Source organism: Oncorhynchus mykiss, chromosome 6, assembly GCF_013265735.2.
Source record: "Oncorhynchus mykiss isolate Arlee chromosome 6, USDA_OmykA_1.1, whole genome shotgun sequence".
NCBI classification, from domain to species: Eukaryota; Metazoa; Chordata; class Actinopteri; order Salmoniformes; family Salmonidae; genus Oncorhynchus; species Oncorhynchus mykiss.
This window is the reverse complement of record NC_048570.1, coordinates 53,953,360-53,973,258: the sequence shown is the minus strand read 5'-3', so window position 1 is coordinate 53,973,258 and position 19,899 is coordinate 53,953,360. Positions and strand designations below refer to the sequence as shown.

Sequence of the window (19,899 nt, the reverse complement as noted above, 5' to 3'; positions counted from 1 at the left end):
ATGGCCCCATGTTGCAAGGATCTGTACATAATTCCTGGAAGCTGAAAATGTCCTGCATACTCACCAGACATGTCACCCATTGAGCATGTTAGGCATGCTCTGGATTGACGTGTACGACATCGTGTTCAAGTTCCTGTCAATATCCAGCAACTTTGCACAGCCATTGAAGAGTGGGACAACATTCCTCAGGCCACAATCAACAGTCTGATCAGCTCTATGCGATGGAGATGTGTTGCGCTGCATGAGGCAAATGGTGATCGCACCAGACACTGACTGGTTTTCTAATCCACACCTATTTTTTATTAAGTATCTGTGCCCAACGTAGATTAGGGTCTAATTAATTTATTTAAATTGAATGATTTCCTTATTTGAATTGTAACTCAGTAAAATGTTTGAAATTGTTGCATGTTTTGTTTATATATTTGTTCAGTGTAGTTAAGATACGAGATGTGAGTATTCCCCTCACACACCCCCAGTGCAGTGACGTGGAGATGGATCCTGTGTTTTGCTAATAAACATTGTGTGTGTATATGAGAAGGGCGTAGCGGGGTCGGATTGTGAGTCACGCTGTTAGGCTTGAAGAGATCGTCCCAACGCATTATGGGAGAAAAAGGAAGGCGTAACTCTCCTTCCAGACGTTTCTCTTCCTCTCCGAGTCTTCCCCTCCCTCTCCTTCAGGTGAGGCAGTGTCCCGTGAAATTGAGCTCTAAATTATGAGGTCGGGATACGTTGCGAGAGCGTTTTAACAACGACCTGGTTCTGAGAAAAGGAGAGACCAGGACTAATACAGTCAGCCAGTCAGTAGATATGGACTTTGGTTCTGGAGTGGAAAATAACGGGTTACTGTTGGGCAGGGGGGACCAATGTAGACCCTAACGCTACTTTAAATTCGGAGGCAATCATCATCTTTTCAGTTCATCCATGGGCCATGAGATGGTGGCGATTGTAGTTTGTCTCCCTCCCTCCCTTATCTTCTCTCCTCTTTCTGCTGAAAGGTTATCTTAATTTGAATAATCATCTGTGAATTATTATGCAGCTGGCCGAAGCCATCTCACTTGCTCTCCCTCTCTCTTTCTCTGCGCCTCTACTTCACCTCTCCTCATCTTCCTCATTTCCTTCTCTCAAAGAGGTTCTGGTCCTAGCCCCTTTCCTGATCTCCTACCCTTTTTGTATGCACAGATCTGAAAGGACTGGATTGGTGTAAGCAATATGGGGATTGCTCCACTGCCCTCCCTGAGGCCATATTGCTTTCATCTATCCACCTCTTTACTGTTTGAAGATCTGGATGAAAGCAATATGGCTTCATGGAGGAAAAGGGTGAGTTACACCAATGTTATTTACAGCAAAGGGCAACAGTAAAGGATCTAGGGGTTGAGGTTGAACCGAGCCAAAAGAGGAGGAGTTAGGTCTATAGGAAGGGTTGCCGGAAATCATTTTGGGATATCAGAATGACGGTAACTCACCAGCATTACGACCAGGAATACGACTTTCACGAATTGGTTCCTTTGTTCGTACCCCCCAGGGCAATTTATCTGATTTCAGAGGTTGATCCAAAATACCGCCGGCGGAGAAGAGGTATTCGGAGTAGACTTTTAGTCCGACTCAGGAGGCGCGCACACCATCCACTGCTTCCAAGTATATTACTTGCTAATGTTCAGTCTCTGGATAGTAAGGTAGACAAGCTCAGGAAGAGAATCTCCTTCCAGAGAGACAGTAAGGATTGTAACATACTCTGTTTCACGGAAACATGGCTTTCTCGGGTCTTTGTCCGTACATCAAACTGCGTTCTCAGTATATAGCGCATACAGGAATAAAGAAATCTTCGGGAAGAAGTAAGGTGAGGGTGTATGTTTCATGATTAAAACACTGATTGTGATTAAAACACTGGTGTGATTGTGATAACATACAGGAATTTAAGTCCTTTTGTTCACCAGACCTAGAATACCTTTCAATCAAATGCCGACCACATTAACCCCCAAGAGAATTATCTCAGTCACAGCTGTGTATATTACCCCTCAAGCCGATACCACGACTGTCCACAAAGAACTTCACTGGACTTTATGCAAACTGGAAACCACATTTCCTGAGGCTGCATTTATTGTAGCTGGGGATTTTAACAAAGAAAATTTGAGGAAAACGCTACCGAAGTTCTACAAACTCATTGACTGTTGCGCTCTCTCTGAGAACATTAGACCACTGCTACTCAGCTTTTTGAAATGCCTACAAGGCACTCCCCCGCCCTCCCTTCGGTAAATCAAATCACGACTCCATTTTGCTCCTCCCTTCTTATTGGCAGAAATTCAAACAATAAGTACCCGTGCTAAGGACTATTCAGCGCTGGTCTGTCCAATCGGAATCCACACTTCAAGATTGTTTTGATCACACAGTCTGAGATATGTTCCGGGAAGCCTCTAACATTGACGAATGCACGGATATGGTGGCTGAGTTTATCAGAAAGTGTATAGGAGATGTTGTACCCACTGTGACTATTAAACCCTACCCTAACCAGACACCGTGGATAGATGCCAGCATTCACGCAAAACTGAAAGCGGAACAACTGCATATAACCATGGCAATGTGACTGGGAATATGGCCGAATACAAACGGTGTAGTTATTCCCTCCGTAAGGCAATCAAACAGGCAAAACGTCAGTATAGAGAGAAAGTGGAGTCGATATTCAACGGCTCTGACACGAGACGCCTGTGGCAGGGTCTACAGACAATCACGGACTACAAAGGGAAAACCAGCCACGTCGCGGATACCGACGTCTTGCTTCCGGAAAAGCTAAACAGCTTCTTTGCCTGCTTTGAGGATAACACAGTGCCATCAACGCGGCCCGCTACCAAGGACCAAGTATTCCTTCACCGTGGACAACGTGAGCAACACATTTTAAGCATGTTAACCCTCGCAAGGCTGCTGGCCCAGACGGCATCCCTAGCCACATCCTCAGAGCATGTGCTGACCAGCTGGCTGGAGTGTTTATGGACATATTCAATCTCTCCCTATCCCAGTCTGCTGTCCTCACTTGCTTCAAGATGTCCAACATTGTTTCTGTAACTGAACTAAATTGCTATCGACCCGGTAGCACTCACTTCTGTCATCATGAAGTGCTTTGAGAGACTACCTTACCTGACATCCTAGACCCATTTAAATTTGCTTACCACCCAAATAGATCCACAGATGATGCAATCACCATTGCACTGCACACTGCCCTATCCCATCTGGACAAGAGGAATACTTATGTGAGAATGCTGTTCAATGACTATAGCTCAGCGTTCCTCACCATAGTGGTCTCCAAGCTCATCATTAAGCTTGAGGCCCTGGGTCTAAACCCCGCCCTGTGCAACTGGGTCCTGGACTTCCTGACGGGCTGCCCCCCAGGTGGTGGAGGTAGGAAACAACCTCCACTTCGCTGATCCTCAACACAGGGGACCTGCGCCTTCAACTCAATCATCAAGTTTGCAGACGACACAACAGTAGTAGGCCTGATTACCAACAATGACGAGACAGCCTACAGAAATAACTTCTCACTCAATGTCGACAAAACAAAGGAGCTGATCATGGAAACAGCAGGAAGCACGCCCCTATCCACATCGATGGGACCGCAGTGGAGCAGGTGGAAAGCTTCAAGTTCCTCGGCGTACACATCACTGACGATCTGAAATGGTCCACCCACACAGACAGTGTGGAGAAGAAGGCACAACAGCACCTCTTCAACCTTTTGGAGGCTGAAGAAATTTGGCTTGTCATGTAAAACACTCAACTTTTATAGATGCATTATTGAGAGCGTCCTGTTGGGCTGTACCAACACCAGGTATGGCAACTGCAACGCCCGCAACGGCAGGGCTCTCCAGAAGGTGGTGCTGTCTGCCCAACCCATCATCAGGGGCAAATTACCTGCCCTCCAGGACACCTACAGCACCCGCTGTCACAGGAAAGCCAAAAGAATAATCAAGGACAACAACCACCCGAGCCACTGCCTGTTCATTCTGCTATCCAGAATGCGAGGTCAGTACAGGTGAATCAAAGCTGGGACCGAGAGACATAAGCTGTTTTTCAATCTCAAGGCCAACAGACTGCTAAATAGCCATCACTAGCCGGCTACCACCCGGTTACTCAACCCTGCACCTTAGAGGCTGCTGCCCTATATTCATAGACATGGAATCACTGGTCACTTTAATTATGGTTACATACTGCTTTACTCATCTCATATGCATGTACTGTGTTCTATTCTACTGTATTTTAGTGAATGCCACTCTGAAATTGCTTGTCCTAATATTTATATTTCTTAATTCCATTCTTTTACTTTTAGATTTGTGTGTATTGTGAATTGTTAGATACTTTTGCATTTTGGTACACCCGCAATAACATCTGCTAAATATGTGTATGTGACAAATAAAATTTGATTTATATAGCCCTTCTTACATCAGCTGATATCTCCGTGGCGTACACAAACCCAGCCTAAAACCCCAAACAGCAAGCAATGCAGGTGAAGAAACACAGTGGCTAGGAAGAACTCCCTAGAAAGGCCTAAACCTAGGAAGAAACCTAGAGGAACCAGGCTATGAGGGGTGGCCAGTCCTCTTCTGGCTGTGCCGGGTGGAGATCACAGTGGTTGTAGAGGGTGCAACAGGTCAGCATCTCAGGAGTAATTGTCAGCTGGCTTTTCATAGCCGATCATTGAGAGTATCTCTACCTCTCCTGCTGTCTCTAGAGAGTTGAAAACAGCAGGTCTGGGACAGGTAGCACGTCCGGTGAACAGGTCAGGGTTCCGTAGCCGTAGGAAGAACAGTTGAAACTGGAGCAGCAGCACGGCTAGGTGGATTGGGGACAGCAAGGAGTCATCATGCCAGGTAGGCCTGAGGCATGGTCCTAGGGCTCAGGTCCTCCGAGTGAGAGAGAGAGAAAGAAAGAGAGAATAAGAGAGCATACTGAATTCACAAAGGACACCGGATAAGATGGGAGAAATACTCCAGATATAACAGACTAACCCTAGCCCCCCTCACACAAACTACTGCAGCATAAATACTGGAGGCTGAGACAGGAGGGGTCAGGAGACACTGTGGCCCCATCCGATGATACCCCCGGACAGGGCCAAACAGGAAGGATATAACCCCACACACTTTGCCAAAGCACAGCCCCCACACCACTAGAGGGATATCTTCAACCACCAACTTACCATCCTGAGACAAGGCAGAGTATAGCCCACAAAGCTCTCCGCCACGGCACAACCCAATGGGGGGGGGGGGGCAGACAGGAAGACCACGTCAGTGACTCAACCCACTCAAGTGACTCACCCCTCCTAGGGACGGCATGGAAGAGCATCAGTAGGCCAGTGACTCAGCCCCTGTAATAGGGTTAGAGGCAGAGAACCCCAGTGGAGAGAGGGGAACCGGCCAGGCAGAGACAGGAAGGGCGGTTCGTTGCTCCAGTGTCATTCCGTTCACCTTCACATTCCTGGGCCAGACAACACTCAATCATAGGACCTACTGAAGAGATGAGTCTTCAATAAAGACAAAGGTTGAGACCGAGTCTGCGTCTCTCACATGGGTAGGCAGACCATTCCATAAAAGTGGAGCTCTATAGGAGAAAGCCCTGCCTCCAGCTGTTTGCTTAGAAATTCTAGGGACAATTAGGCGGTCTGTGTCTTGTGACCGTAGCCTACGTGTAGGTATGTACGGCAGGACCAAATTGGAAAGCTGGGTAGGAGCTTGCCCATTTAAACGCTTTGTAGGTTAGCAGTAAAACCTTGAAATCAGCCCTTGCCTTAACAGGAAGCCAGTGTAGGGAGGCTAGCACTGGAGTAATATGATCAAATTCTTGGGTTCTAGTCAGGATTCTAGCAGTCGTATTTAGCACGGATAAAGTTTATTTAGTGCTTTATCCGGGTAGCCGGAAAGTAGAGCATTGCAGTAGTCCAACCTAGAAGTGACAAAAGCATGGTTTAATTTTTCTGCATCATTTTTGGACAGAAAATGTCTGATTGTCGTAAAATGTCTGATTGTCGTAGATGTTACTTAGATGGAAAAAAAGCTGTCCTTGAAACAGTCTTAATATGTTTGTCAAAAGAGAGATCAGGGTCCAGAGTAACGCAGGTCCTTCACAGTTTTATTTGAGACGGCTGTACAACCATCAATATTAATTGTCAGATTCAACAGAAGATCTCTTTGTTTCTTGGGATCTAGAACAAGCATCTCTGTTTTGTCCGAGTTTAAAAGTAGAACGTTTGCAGCCATCCACTTTCTTATGTCGGAAACACAGTCTTCCAGCGAGGGCAATTTTGGGGCTTCACCATGTTTCATTGAAATGTACAGCTGTGTGTCATCCGCATAGCAGTAAAAGTTAACATTTTGTTTTCGAACGACATCCCCAAGAGATAAAATACATAGGGAAAACAATAGTGGTCCTAAAATGGAACCTTGAGGAACACCGAAATGTACAGTTGATTTGTCAGAGGACAAACCATTCGCAGAGACAAACTGATATTTTTCTGACAGATAAGATCTAAACGAGGCCAGAGCTTGTCCGTGTAGACCAATTTGGGTTTCTAATCTCTCCAAAAGAATGTGGTGATCGATGGTATCAAAGCAGCACTAAGGTCTAGGAGCACGAGGACAGATGCAGAGCCTCGGTCTGACACCATTAAAAGTTAATTTACCACCTTCACAAGTGCAGTCTCAGTGCTATGATGGGGTCTAAAACCAGACTGAAGCATTTCGTATACATTGTGTGTCTTCAGGAAGGCAGTGAGTTGCTGCGCAACTGCTTTTTCAAAATTTCTTTAGAGGAATATGAAATTCAATATAGGCCAAAAGTTTTTTAAATATTTTCTGGGTCAAGGTTTGGCTTTTTCAAGAGAGGCTTTATTACTGTCACTTTTAGTGAGTTTGGTACACATCCGTTGGATAGAGAGTCATTTATAATGTTCAACACAGGAGGGCCAAGCACAGGAAGCAGCTCTTTCGGTAGTTTAGTTGGAATAGGGTCCAGTATGCAGCTTGAATGTTTAGAGGCCATGATTCTTTTCATCATTGTGTCAAGAGATATAGTACTAAAGGTCCTGGGGCAGACTCAGGACAGCAGAGCTTTGGAGGAATACACAGATTTAAAGAGGAGTCTGTAATTTGCTTTCTAATAATCATGATCTTTTCCTCAAAGAAGTTTATGAATTTATTACTGCTGTAGTGAAAGCCATCCCTCTCTTGGGGAATGCTGCTTTTTAGTTAGCTTTGCTACAGTATACATTTTTTTGGGGGGGGATTGTTCTTATTTTCCTCAATTAAGTTGGAAAAATAGGATGATCGAGCAGCAGTGAGGGCTCTTCGATACTGCACGGTACTGTCTTTCCAAGCTAGTCGGAAAACTTCCAGTTTGGTTTGGCGCCATTTCCGTTCCAATTTTCTGGGAGCTTGCTTCAGAGCTCGGGTATTTTCTGTATACCAGGGAGCTAGTTTCTTATGACAAATGCTTTTTTGGGGTGCGACTGCGTCTAGGGTATTGCGCAAGGTTAAATTGAGTTCCTCGGTTAGGTGGTTAACTGATTTTTGTCCTCTGACGTCCTTGGGTAGGCAGAGGGAGTCTGGAAGGGCATCAAGGAATCTTTGGGTTGTCTGAGAATTTATAGCACACATTTTGATGATCCTTGGATGAGGTCTGAGCAGATTATTTGTTGCGATTGCAAACGTAATAAAATGGTTGTCCAATAGTCCAGGATTGTGAGGAAAAACATTAAGATCCACAACATTTATTCCACGGTACAGAACTAGGTCCAGAGTATGACTGTGGCAGTGAGTAGGTCCAGAGACATGTTGGACAAAACCCACTGAGTCGATGATGGCTCCCAAAGCCTTTTAGAGTGGGTTTGTGGACTTTTCCATGTGAATATTAAAGTCACCAAAAATGTGAATATTATCTGCTGACTACAAGGTCCGATAGGAATTCAGGATGACCGACCAAAGTCTGTGGAATAGAGAGAATGTTATTCTGCCTAATTTACAGAAGGTATTCAACACTTAAATCTCGAGGTTACAAATCATTAAAATTCCTTGTACGAGGTTCTTTTCAGAACTGAGTACTGCATTTTTCAAATGTATGGATTGCTTCACATTTATAAACTAACCCATCTCTGGCATGCCATTTTAGTTTTATTTTAGTTCCCTCTGCTCTGTTTATGGCATCTGATGCTTTTCTCTTTCGGTCCAGTGGATATACACTGAGTATACAAAGCATTAAGATTAAGCTCTTTCCATGGCATAGACTGACCAGGTGAAAGCTATGATATCTTATTGATGTACTTGTTAAATCCACTTCATTCAGTGTAGATGGAAGGGGAGGAGATATCAATATTAGGAAGGTGTTCCTAATGTTTGGTATACTCAGTGTATTTTGGAGAAGATAAAGTCAGTGTGGTGTATTAGCAATGAAAGTCAACAGGTGGTTTTAATAGAATCACACAGCTGAAACCATTTATATTTCTCACTACTGTCAGTCTATTTATTGTTATGTGTTGGCATGTGAGTTCCAATCATATCAATAATTTAATATTTATTTTGAGAACTGTGACACAAGTAACATGAATCAAAATCCTTGTGAACATTTTAGGATGTGGAACTGGTCTGTCTAAGTCTAAATGGGAATAACTGATCTTTTGTCGCTCTTACTCCAATCTCTATTACTTGGCATTCAGCTGATCAACTGCTCACCATGAAAACAAAAACACATCATTAGCTAATACAAAAAAGGAAGAACAGTTATTGTAGTTACTCTAGCCTATCTAACGTTAACGTTAGCCCTAGCATCTTTGTTAGCTAGCTTGCAAGCTAGTTTGTTTTTGCCAACTAGCCAAAATGGCAATCTAACCTGCAATTTAAAAAAAATATATGTTTATTACAGTTAAATGACATTAGTAGCTAGCTAGCTAGTTACTAACTTTGAATATAAAAATGTCCTGATTTCGGGTTGGCTGTTACACAGCAATATAGCTAGCTAGCTAGCTAGCCAGCCAGCTTACTATGATAGCTATGGAAACAGTGCATGTGTTCAGACAGACACTAATAATGAGAGAGCTTCATACCTGGATGCGGAGTGTTGTGGTACAACTTCTGTAACCATTTCCATGTCTTGATTTGGCGTAAAATGTCCTCTTAACAAAACAGGTATTTTCTTTTATATTTTCCTTTTCTCATGCAGATGGACGCCTACACTACACTCTTAACCCAAACAAAGTATTGTGACCAAAACTAACCACAGATGGTGATGACCTGACTTCAAACAACAGCGCCATATATTAAGAAAACTCTATCAACCTTTGCCCAAACCTGATAGTAATTGGTCACAGTTGTATTATATTAAGTTATTTAAATCTCACCTCGAATTTCAATTGCAGTTGCTTGTTCGACTATGTTTTCCCATGTTTAAAATCACCGGAGCAAAATTTAATTCAAGACGTGACGAGATCATATGAAATAGACAATCAAATCTTTATTTATCCATTATGCAGAGACAACGGAAATGTGTTGGAACCTGCTGTCACGGTACCCATCCCCACCACACAATTACTCACATTACAGTCTGGGAGCAGCACAGGGTCAACTCTGGAGTTAAATGCCTTGCTCAAGGGCACATCGGTAGTAAGTGGCACCTGAGATATTGACAGCAACCCTCCGATGCATGTCTCCCTGACCATTGTATTGTACTGATCTGTCCTATCTCTCTTCCAGGGTTACTTCCTGCTGTTTGAGTCAATGCTGGATTCGGTTCTCTATGCCAGAGACCTCTATCTGGCCGAGGGGGGCTCAGGTGAGTCACGCGCACACACTCTGTACTGTACTGTACTTACTTAATTTTCCCCATTGGGATAAATGTGTTGCACTATCATATACACTTTTTATAATGGCATTTAAGAAAAGGACAAGAACAATACGAATGGACAATAAAAGAACGATGCACATTTATGATGGTTCTATACAGCCTGCTGGTCTTAGTGATTGAATAGGGACATTAACCCAAGCTACTAAGGAGGAATATCACATCAAATGATTGTCAGTCAAAAAGTGATTGAATTCATATAGAACGACCCTATACCCTACTGTATATGTACAGTATATACAGTAAGAAGACCCCCCCCCCCAAAAAAAAAAAAAAAATACATATACACTTAATATGCTAGATCAGGTTTTTTCCGATTGCGCTATCTATTGTGGTTGATTATATTGTGGGTGGAGCTTAAAATGTCAGTAGACGAAGCATGACCGTCATGTGACCTCAATGACTGAGCAGAGCTATCAGGCAGCTTGTTTTTCTATTATGGACATGGATGCAAACACATGCATGGACACGCACACACACCACACCACACACACTTCAGTATTGTTCCACTAGTCCACCAAATGCCCCCTGTAGGAAGTGCAGTAGAAGGCAGTAGCCATCCAATGCCAGTTCAGTGTGGTTTTATATGTACATTTACAAAATGTTCTTGTGTATACCTGTCTCCAGAGCCTTATGTCAGGCCGTGCATGCCACTTTGGTGAAAAGTGGAGCAACGGGAGTTTTAAATTATAGGAGAAATCACTTGTGGCAGACTTCACTGCTTTATTTTTTACTAAAGCGCAAAACCACTGCAGTTGATGCATTGCAAAGTTCTATTCTCTTAATTATGGTTTTCTTTGGTGTGTGTGTATGTAAGCACACTAGTGCAGGGACGATAAATTGAAAAATAGACACCAACATTGTCTTCGTCTTACCGAAGCAACTTTTGTTACGTCACATTTGTTTTTTTCTCTCGATTTGCGTACTGAACGAGCAATGCTGAAAGTATTCTCTTGTGGACAGAAACACATAACATGACTGGTATGGTAGCGTAGCATCTGTCAACAGACTGGGACGCGACGACTACCGAGGAGCTTTTTTCTGGTGCGCAGACCATCACTGACCATCACGGACAAATCACGCTTAAAGAGTCAAAAATAAATCGGATCTTTCTGGATCCTATTTGATCAGGTTGCATATCAAAATAGAAATCATGCATTCTCTGGACATGTTAGATGAAATAGCTAACTTATTTTTTTAACCATACCATCTCAGTTGTCTTACTTCTTAAAGGCACTGGAAAAAGTTTGTCTAGAACCCTGCCGCTAATGGAAATTAACTGTGCATTTAAAAGTGAAACAAATCGTTGTATTTATCGTTATCAAGCAAAATGGGTCAATTTTTTGAGAAGAGTTTTTGTCCATATCGCCCGGCTCTAGTCTGTACACATGTTGACAGATGGTACACAGTACAGTATTTCACTGCTTTCCTGCCTGTTTGTTTTTGTGCTTTTTACCGCAGGTATGTAGCCCATGCCGGCATGTGCACGCACTGGTGTGTGTGTGAGAGAGCATATGGATATTCAGGGTCAGCTGCTGTCTGTCACTGGCCAGGCTTAATGATTTGTGACAAACAGGGCCTGACACAGGAGTAGTTCTGAAACACTGCCTTTTACTGGCTGTCAGGGACAGCCGAAAGGTCACACACCTGGAGAGGGAGAGAGGGAAGGATGGGGCAGGAAGAGAAAGGGGTGGGGAGAAGAGGGTGCAGACTAGAGAGTGAGTGAGAGGTTAGAGAGATTAAGATGAGGTTAGAAAATGAGAGGTTAGAGAGAGAGAGGGATGGAATGAGATGAAGAGGAAAGAGGGGGCAGAGCCAGATGAGGGGAGCAGAGGGCAAAGAGAAAGAATGAAGGATAAAGAGTATAGGTAAGATACTGAATCCCCACCTTCTCTGATTTCTCTTGGTTGGAAGTCATTATTTGTCAAGCATTCTCTCCTTTTTGGGGTTTCTTATTTCACTATAACTCACTGATGGGCGTGTGTGCCTTCATGCGTGTTATTTCTCTATCTCCTGTGTGTGTGTTTTTACATTAGTGTGTTTCAGAAGTTCCCTCATTCTACCCAGCACATTAACAACCTCTTCATCCTTAAATGTGTCCCCATTCACCAGAGTAGTCCAGCGTCAAGGGATAAGGGATCTTTTTTTGTCCGTCCACCCCCCCACCCCCCAAACGGGCTGTGAGCAGTGAGTCGAGAAGGACACAGATGTCAAAACCATGAATCTGGGGATGCCTGTGTACCGCCTCTGACTCGCTCTCTCTCTCTCTCTCTCTCTCCATCTACAGTACAGCATCCCTCCTCCCTTGCATTTTTTCCTATTTTCTTCTCTCCCACCCCTATCTCTCTCTTTCTCTTCTTCCCTCCCCCTTTCTTTTTCAGGCCTGTTCCATTCCTTCCCAATCAGCATCCCTCTTCTCTCACCTGGCCCTTATAATTACTCACTTGCTCCAGTAATCCAGGGAAAAATTAAATGACAAATCTGTCGTCATGGTGGCAGGTGTCACAGTGGCTGAAGAGCCAATCAGAGGAGCCCGTGAGACACTCATCACATAGCTGTCTCCATCCATTCAGAGTCTTCCTGTTTCTGACACAACACAACTAATGTTATCACAACTGAACTAGCCTACTAGTAAGTCTAGCTAACATAAGCGAACAAATTAAATACGCATAAAATTACACTTATACACTTATACTTGTTTACTTGACTTTTATACTCTCTAAATGGACTTTTTCAAATATTTTACTCTGGCAAGTTTGCCACCGACAAACTGCAGTAGGGAAGTAAAGCCGAAGTGGAATCCATCACTTCCGTTGTTTGGCTGTGCCCATAGCAACGTTTGAAAATGAGGTGGATAGCTTGTATTATTGACCATGGGGAGTGGAGTATGTTAATTTGCTAATATGCGCTATTCTGCGATCAGAGAGGTGTGGGGGGTTACCTTAATCGACATCTATGTCTTCGGCGCCCAGGGAACAGTGGGTTAACTGCCGTGCTCAGGGGCAGAACGACAGATTTTTACCTTGTCAGCTCGGGGATTCCTTCCAGCAACCTTTCGGTTACTGGTAGTCAGACAGAACAGTCTGTGCAAGGTTTCTTCTGTCACTGTATGATTGTCTTCTGTGGCCTTGTCGCATGAATAAATGAGAGCAATACTGTGTGTGCGTGTCCTGGTGTGTGTGCGTGCGTGCGTGCTGGCGGAAAGACCGTGTCAGGGGAATACACGAAGTGCAGGATAATAGTTAATTATTAAGTGCCATAACATCTTATATGAGGATTGTCAAAAAAACACAACTTCAAGTTAGCACCACAACAACGAACTTAACCTTTGCCGAGTGTTTCCCTTAGCAGGTCATTGTCTGCTTTTTTGGCAGATATAAAAATGACAATTATTAAAACATTGCCGGACACGTCTCTCAATGTATGACTATCGCCTGCTTGTCTTGGTCTTGCACTCTCACTAGCGAACATTATCAACTAGGTCCAACCCGCGACTGTTCACGCACTAACTAAGTCTGACATACACAGTTGTATGGACAAACGTGAGCTCATTGCTGCCTGGATATGTATCTCCTTCTGTTCTCCCATGTACACACACTTTTTACATTTACAGTACGTTTTTCTACGCTGAGAAGGCGTTATGCTTCTTCTGGAATTCACGTTTTTATTGTCATGCGCACCGGTACGGTGATATGCCTTTCTTGGTTGATCTTTTCCAACAACGCAGTAGTACTAGAACACGAGGAAGTAAGTGAGCTATATATAGGATCAGTTCCAGTGCCACTGCCAATACCATATTTACAATGTGCAGGGATGCTGGAGCGGCAGGGTTAGATACAGTATGTAAGGTAACCAGGCATCAGGATATATTATAAACACAGTAGCAGCAGCGAATATGATGATTGTACTGTGAGTGTGTGCTTGTGTTGAGTCAGAATGAATGTGTGTGTGTGTTATGTATGTGTGCAAATTAAGTGTGTGTGTGTTGGAGTGTCAGTGTGAGTATGTAAAATGTTCCTAGATTGAGTGTGCATGGGAGTGCACATTTTTGTATAAAATAGAAGGGTCAGTGTAGACATTTTGTTAGCTATTTAGCAGTATTATGGCTTGGGGCTAGAAGCTGTTCAGGAGCCTGTTGGTGTCAGACTTGATGCTCCGGTACCGCTTGCCGTGTGGAAGCAGTGAAAACAGTCTATGGCTTAGTTGGCTGGAGACTTGAACACCTTTCCGGGTCTTTCATTTTTGCCGTCCTACCCAACTACATACTACTGTTTTCCTGTCATCTTTCCTTTCTTTTTAAAAGAATGTGCATGTATCCATGTTTAGCACCAAAGCAATCCTCGTCCATGGATTTCACAATGAGTTCGACAGTAGACAGCAGTTGTTGCAATAAAGACATTCTGCTGTCCGTAGCTTCCCGCCAGTCAGGTGTGTGTGTGTGTGTCATGTACAGTCTACTCTTCGATATTGTGTTTGTGACAGTAAGTTATTTTGTGACAACTTTGAAGTGGTTATATCTTTCTTAATTTCTAGCACTTAAGCATATGGCTGTAATGTCCCTCCATGGGGGGGGGGGAACAGCCATGGCCCCAAGCACTTCAGCCTCTGCCAAATCACCAAGCCGATTAACCAGTCAGATGAACTCATTTTTAGATGTTTAACGTTTACAAAACACATTAAGACTCATGTTTAATGTTCATTTCAAATTCATGGTTTAATGTTTATAGAATACATTCAGATGGGGTTTAATGTCTTCGTATAACCAGAGCCTGGTTTGGCTCTGTGGCTGTATCGAGGTGAATTACTCCCTTGATTTAATTCTGAGTTGCAGGAATGTTTTTTTTTTTTTAATTTTAAATACTTAAAAAATGTATTCTACATAAAGCATGTTTTGTATTTTTTGTCCCAGTCATAAACATGTGTCACAAACCAGGTCAGTATTGACAAAGTGTAAAAAGTAGGATAGAGCGGCCATAAAGGTCTGGTATTTGATGGATATACTCGTTACTGGTGCTTTATGAAATGGATGCCGAGTCAACAGAAGTCTCTTATAATGGGGTTTCAGTCCGAGAGTGAAATTCATGTTTCATACTGTTAGGGTAATGTTTTCAAGAACTTCCTTGCCTCCTTTCCTCTTTTATAACTTCTATGAGAAATTGGTCAGCATATGGTAAGCTAAATATGGTAACAAGTAATCAAATCTAGTAAAATTGTTTACTGTTGTACCTGCCTCGTAAACTGATATACACTATACTGAATATATATATATATATATATATATATATATATATATATATATATATATATATATATATATATATATATATATATATATATATATATATATATATATATATATATATATATATATATATATACACACATACACACACACACACACACACACTACTTTTCAAAAGTTTGGGGTCACTTAGAAATGTCCTTGTTTTTGAAAGAAAAGCTAATTTGTTGTCAATTAAAACAACATCAAATTTATTATAAATACATTGTTGAGTTTGTTAATGTTGTAAATGACTATTGTAGCTGGAAACGGCAGATTTTTTTAGGGAATATCTACGTAGGCGTACAGAAGCCCATTGTCAGCAACCATCACTCCTGTGACCTAATGGCACGTTGTGTTAGCTAATCCAAGTTTATAATTTTAAAAGGCTAATTGATCATAAGAAAACCATTTTGCAATTATGTTAGCAAAGCTGAAAACTGTTGTCCTGATTAAAGAAGCAACAAACTGGCCTTCTTTAGACTAGTTGAGTATCTTTAGCATCAGCATTTGTGGGTTCGATTACGGGCTCAAAATGGCCATAAACAAAGAACATTCTTCTGAAACTCGTCAGTCTATTCTTGTTCTGAGAAATGAAGGCTATTCCATGGGGGAATTTTCAAGAAACTGAAGATATCATACATCGCTGTTTCTAACTACCTTCACAGAACAGCGCTAACTGGCTCTAACCAGAATAGAAAGAGTGGGAGGCCCAAGTGCACAACTGAGCAAGAGGAAGGATCTGCCCCTTTGTTTACAATTTTCGCCTAAAATGACATACCCAAATCTAACTGCTGTAACTCAGGCATCAATGATATGCATGTTCTTGGTACCATTTGAAAGAAAAAACTTTTAAGTAGAGGTCGACCGATTAATCGGAATGGCCGATTAATTAGGGCCGATTTCAAGTTTTCATAACAATCGGAAATCAGTATTTTTGGACACCGATTTGGCCAATATTTTTAAAATATATTTTTTACACCTTTTATTTAACTAGGCAAGTCAGTTAAGAACACATTCTTATTTTCAATGACGGCCTAGAAACGGTGAGTTAACTGCCATGTTCAGGGGCAGAACGACAGATTTTTACCTTGTCAGCCTCGGGGATTCGTTTTTGCAACCTTCCGGTTACTAGTCCAACGCTCTAACCACCTGCCTTACATTGCACTCCACGAGGAGCCTGCGTGGCAGGCTGACTACCTGTTACGCGAGGGCAGCAAGAAGCCAAGATAAGTTGCTAGCTAGCAATAAACTTATAAAAACAATCAATCTTCACATAATCACTATTTAACTACACATGATTGATAATATTACTAGTTTATCTAGTGTATCCTGCGTTGCATGTAATCGATGCGGTGCCTGTTCATTTCTCATCGAATCACAGCCTACTTCGCCAAACGGGTGATGATTTAGCACTGATTGCAGCAGTGTATGTGCAAAGTTTTAGACTGATCCAATGAACCATTGCATTTCTGTTCAAAATTTTGTGTCACGACTGCCCAAATGTGCCTAATTTGTTTATTAGTAACTTTTCATGTTCAAACAATAGCATGGCATTCTTTCACTGTAATAGCTACTGTAAATTTGACAGTACAGTTAGATTAACAAGAATTTAAGCTTTCTGCCAATATCAGATATGTCTATGTGCTGGGAAATGTTCTTGTTACTTACAACCTCATGCTAGGGACACCGATCCCGAAAAAGTTTTCTAAACAGGTCAACATTCCGAAAGCCGCGGGGCCAGATAGATTACCAGGACATGTACTCAAGGCATGCGTGGACCAACTGGCAAGTGTCTTCACTGGGATTTTCAACCTCTCCGAGTTTGTAATACCATTGACTACAGCTCAGCGCTCAACACCATAGTGCCCAAAAAGCTCATCACTAAGCCAAGGAACCTGGGACTAAACACCTCCCTCTGCAACTGGATCCTGGACTTCCTGACGGGCCACTCCCAGGTGGTAAGGGTACGCAACAACACATCTGCCAAGCTGATCCTCAACATTGGGGCCCCTCTTCCCTTCCAATACTCCCTGTTCACCCACGACTGTGTGGCCAAGCACGACTCCCAACACCATCAAGTTTGCTGATGACACAACAGTGGTAGGCCTGATCACCGACAACGACGATAGGGAGGTCATCAGAGACCTGGCCGTGTGGTGCCAGGACAACAACCTCTTCCTCAACATGAGCAAGACAGGAGCTGATTGTGGAAAAGGCGGGCCGAACAGGCCCCAATTAACATCGACGGGGCTCTAGTGGAGCAGTTCGAGCGTTTCAAGTTCCTTGGTGTCCATATCGCCAACGAACTATAATGGTCCAAACACACCAAGAAAGTCTTGAAGAGGGCACGACGACACCTTTTTCCCCTTAGGAGACTGAAAAGATTTGGCATGGGTCCCGAGATCCTCAAAACGTTCTACAGCTGCACCATCAATAGCATCCTGATCGGTTGCATCACTGCCTGGTGTGGCAACTGCTGACCGTAAGGCGCTACAGAGGGTAGTGCGTACGGCTCAGTACATCACTGGGGCCAAGCTTACTGACATCCAGGACCTATATACTATTTTGTGTCAGAGGAAGGCCCAAAGATTTGTCAGACTCCAGTCACCCAACACCATCATCATAGACTGTTCTTTCTGCTGCCACACGGCAAGTCTAGGACCAAAAGGCTCCTTAATAGCTTCTACCTCTAAGCCATAAGACTGCTGAACAATTAATCAAATGGCCACCTGGACTGTTTACATTGACCCCCCCACCCCCCTTTTTGTTTTTACACTGCTGCTACTCCCTGTCACGCCCTGACCTGAGATATCTCTGTTTTCTTTATATTTTGGTTACCTTTCGGTTACTAGTCCAACGCTCTAAGGCTAGTGATGTGATTGGTGATGAGAGTAGAGGATTTATTTATTTATTTGTATTTATTTATTTATTTTTCCGAATTGAAAAAAATCATGATATTCGAATAGTGAAATAATTTCAAATGCATATCCCTATCCCATATCACTCTTCTCCTCTATGTTCAGTCTGTCCATACATCTCACCCTCTTACTCTCTTTTTTAGTCTACCCTGATCGTTGCACCATCAGCCTGGCGGCAGTGGGCGACACGGAGAAGCACCAGGACCGCATTGCATTCTGGGATGACGTATACGGGTTCAAGATGGCGTGCATGAAGAGGGCCGTGGTGCCAGAGGCCGTGGTGCAGGTCCTCAAACCAGACACACTCATCTCTAAACCTGCAGTCATACAGGTATATACACACTCAAGGTATAGAGAAAGGAAAAAGGTTACAGAAATAGAGTGGGTGTAGAGGGTGAATACCAAGCGAGGGAAAGAGAGTTAGTCATAGAGAGAGAGAGAGAGAGGTCCCTGGAGGCAGGTTGTTGTTGTGTGTGGCAGTGCTCTAGTGCTGGGTGATTGATAAGTCTAATCCTTGTTTAAGTTCCTCTTTAGGAAACTTCATTACTCTGTCCCCCCTGCAGATGGAGAGGCACTCACTGAGCTGATGGAGAAAACACACACACACACACACACACACACACACACACACACACACACACACACCGCAGAGAGACTACACATACACAAACACTGCAGGGAGAGTACAACACACACACACATTACAAGCACAATCATCCTCACAGATCCTGCACTTACATACAACATATACACACACATTGCATTTCCTAATGGACTTTCTATATCACACACACAAATGAGAGCATGGATACCTTTTTAAAACCATTTTCCATATTCTCTGTCTTTTCCATGGACGCTCCTTCCTCTACCCATCCTCCATTTTGTGAAGTAGCATGTTCTTTTCCATGTCTCTCCCATGATGAACGAGCGGAGCAGGTGAAATAATATAATTTGAATCCTCTAATCGATAGTTTCTCCCCTTTAGTGAAAAATGGACAGCTCCCCCTTGGCCCAAATTGCCTGGATTTCTGTCCATTGCCTCACTCTGATACGATCCAATAACATTCCATTAAGGATGGTCGGAACAGCGTAAAATTAAGAGCCTGTCTCAGGGAATTGCAAATCCCTTTTCAAACAGTTATTGCTTTTTTCCTCTCGGAATGTTAAGGAATGTGCTTTAGAAGGTGAAATTGAAAAGGGGTATAAAACCACCCCTAGTTGTTGTACTTTTTTTAGGTATGTAAGTCCTTTGTTGGGGAGTCTAACCTCTTGTTTTGGCAAGTATTCTGTTTTTGGTGAATTGTACTCAAGAACAGGGGAAAAGCAGTCACCTTTAGTACAAGTGCTTAGTTGTCTTGTATCGCTGATACTTCACTGTTCTTCTGTTTCTTGCTTGATAAGACCAAAAGCGTGTTATAATTTCCTGGTTTGTTGTGAAAGTGTGTGCATTGATCTTTTGTTTGTGGACTCCTCTCCTCAGGGAATCGATTGTAACGCAGTGTCTCTCTCTGAGCTGGAGTTTGCATCAGACTTCTGCCTAAAGATAACAGACAGCACAGACTGCACGGTGAGTCGCGTGCACACACACACACACCTAACTCAATCTTCTGAGTTAATCAAGGCTGTCAGCGGTGAGGATTGATCACAGGTGTGGTGATAAATGGGGCCAGCTAATTGGCTAGGAAGGGTGAGGTGGGTGGTACACCAGTGTGATGGATAGACAATCCTCCTGATCCCCAGGTGTGGCTGACTACATGCATGTTGCGTCACATGTGAAGGGAGTTTGTCACACAAGGGAGACCTTGTTACATATGTGGTGTGTTCCTTCTG

General features: G+C 43.1%; 1 protein-coding gene across 4 annotated transcripts in view; it reads left to right on the top strand.

Moving 5' to 3' along the window:
- prmt3 (protein arginine methyltransferase 3) overlaps positions 1–19,899 on the top strand; it is a 108,217-nt gene that overhangs the window by 34,025 nt on the left and 54,293 nt on the right. For all 4 annotated transcript variants that reach the window (XM_021606802.2, XM_021606801.2, XM_036980432.1 and 1 more), the window contains exons 11-13: positions 9,720–9,798; positions 18,213–18,400; positions 19,550–19,636. In XM_021606802.2, the coding sequence (XP_021462477.2) occupies positions 9,720–9,798; positions 18,213–18,400; positions 19,550–19,636 (354 nt within the window). The remainder of the gene's footprint in view (positions 1–9,719; positions 9,799–18,212; positions 18,401–19,549; positions 19,637–19,899) is intronic.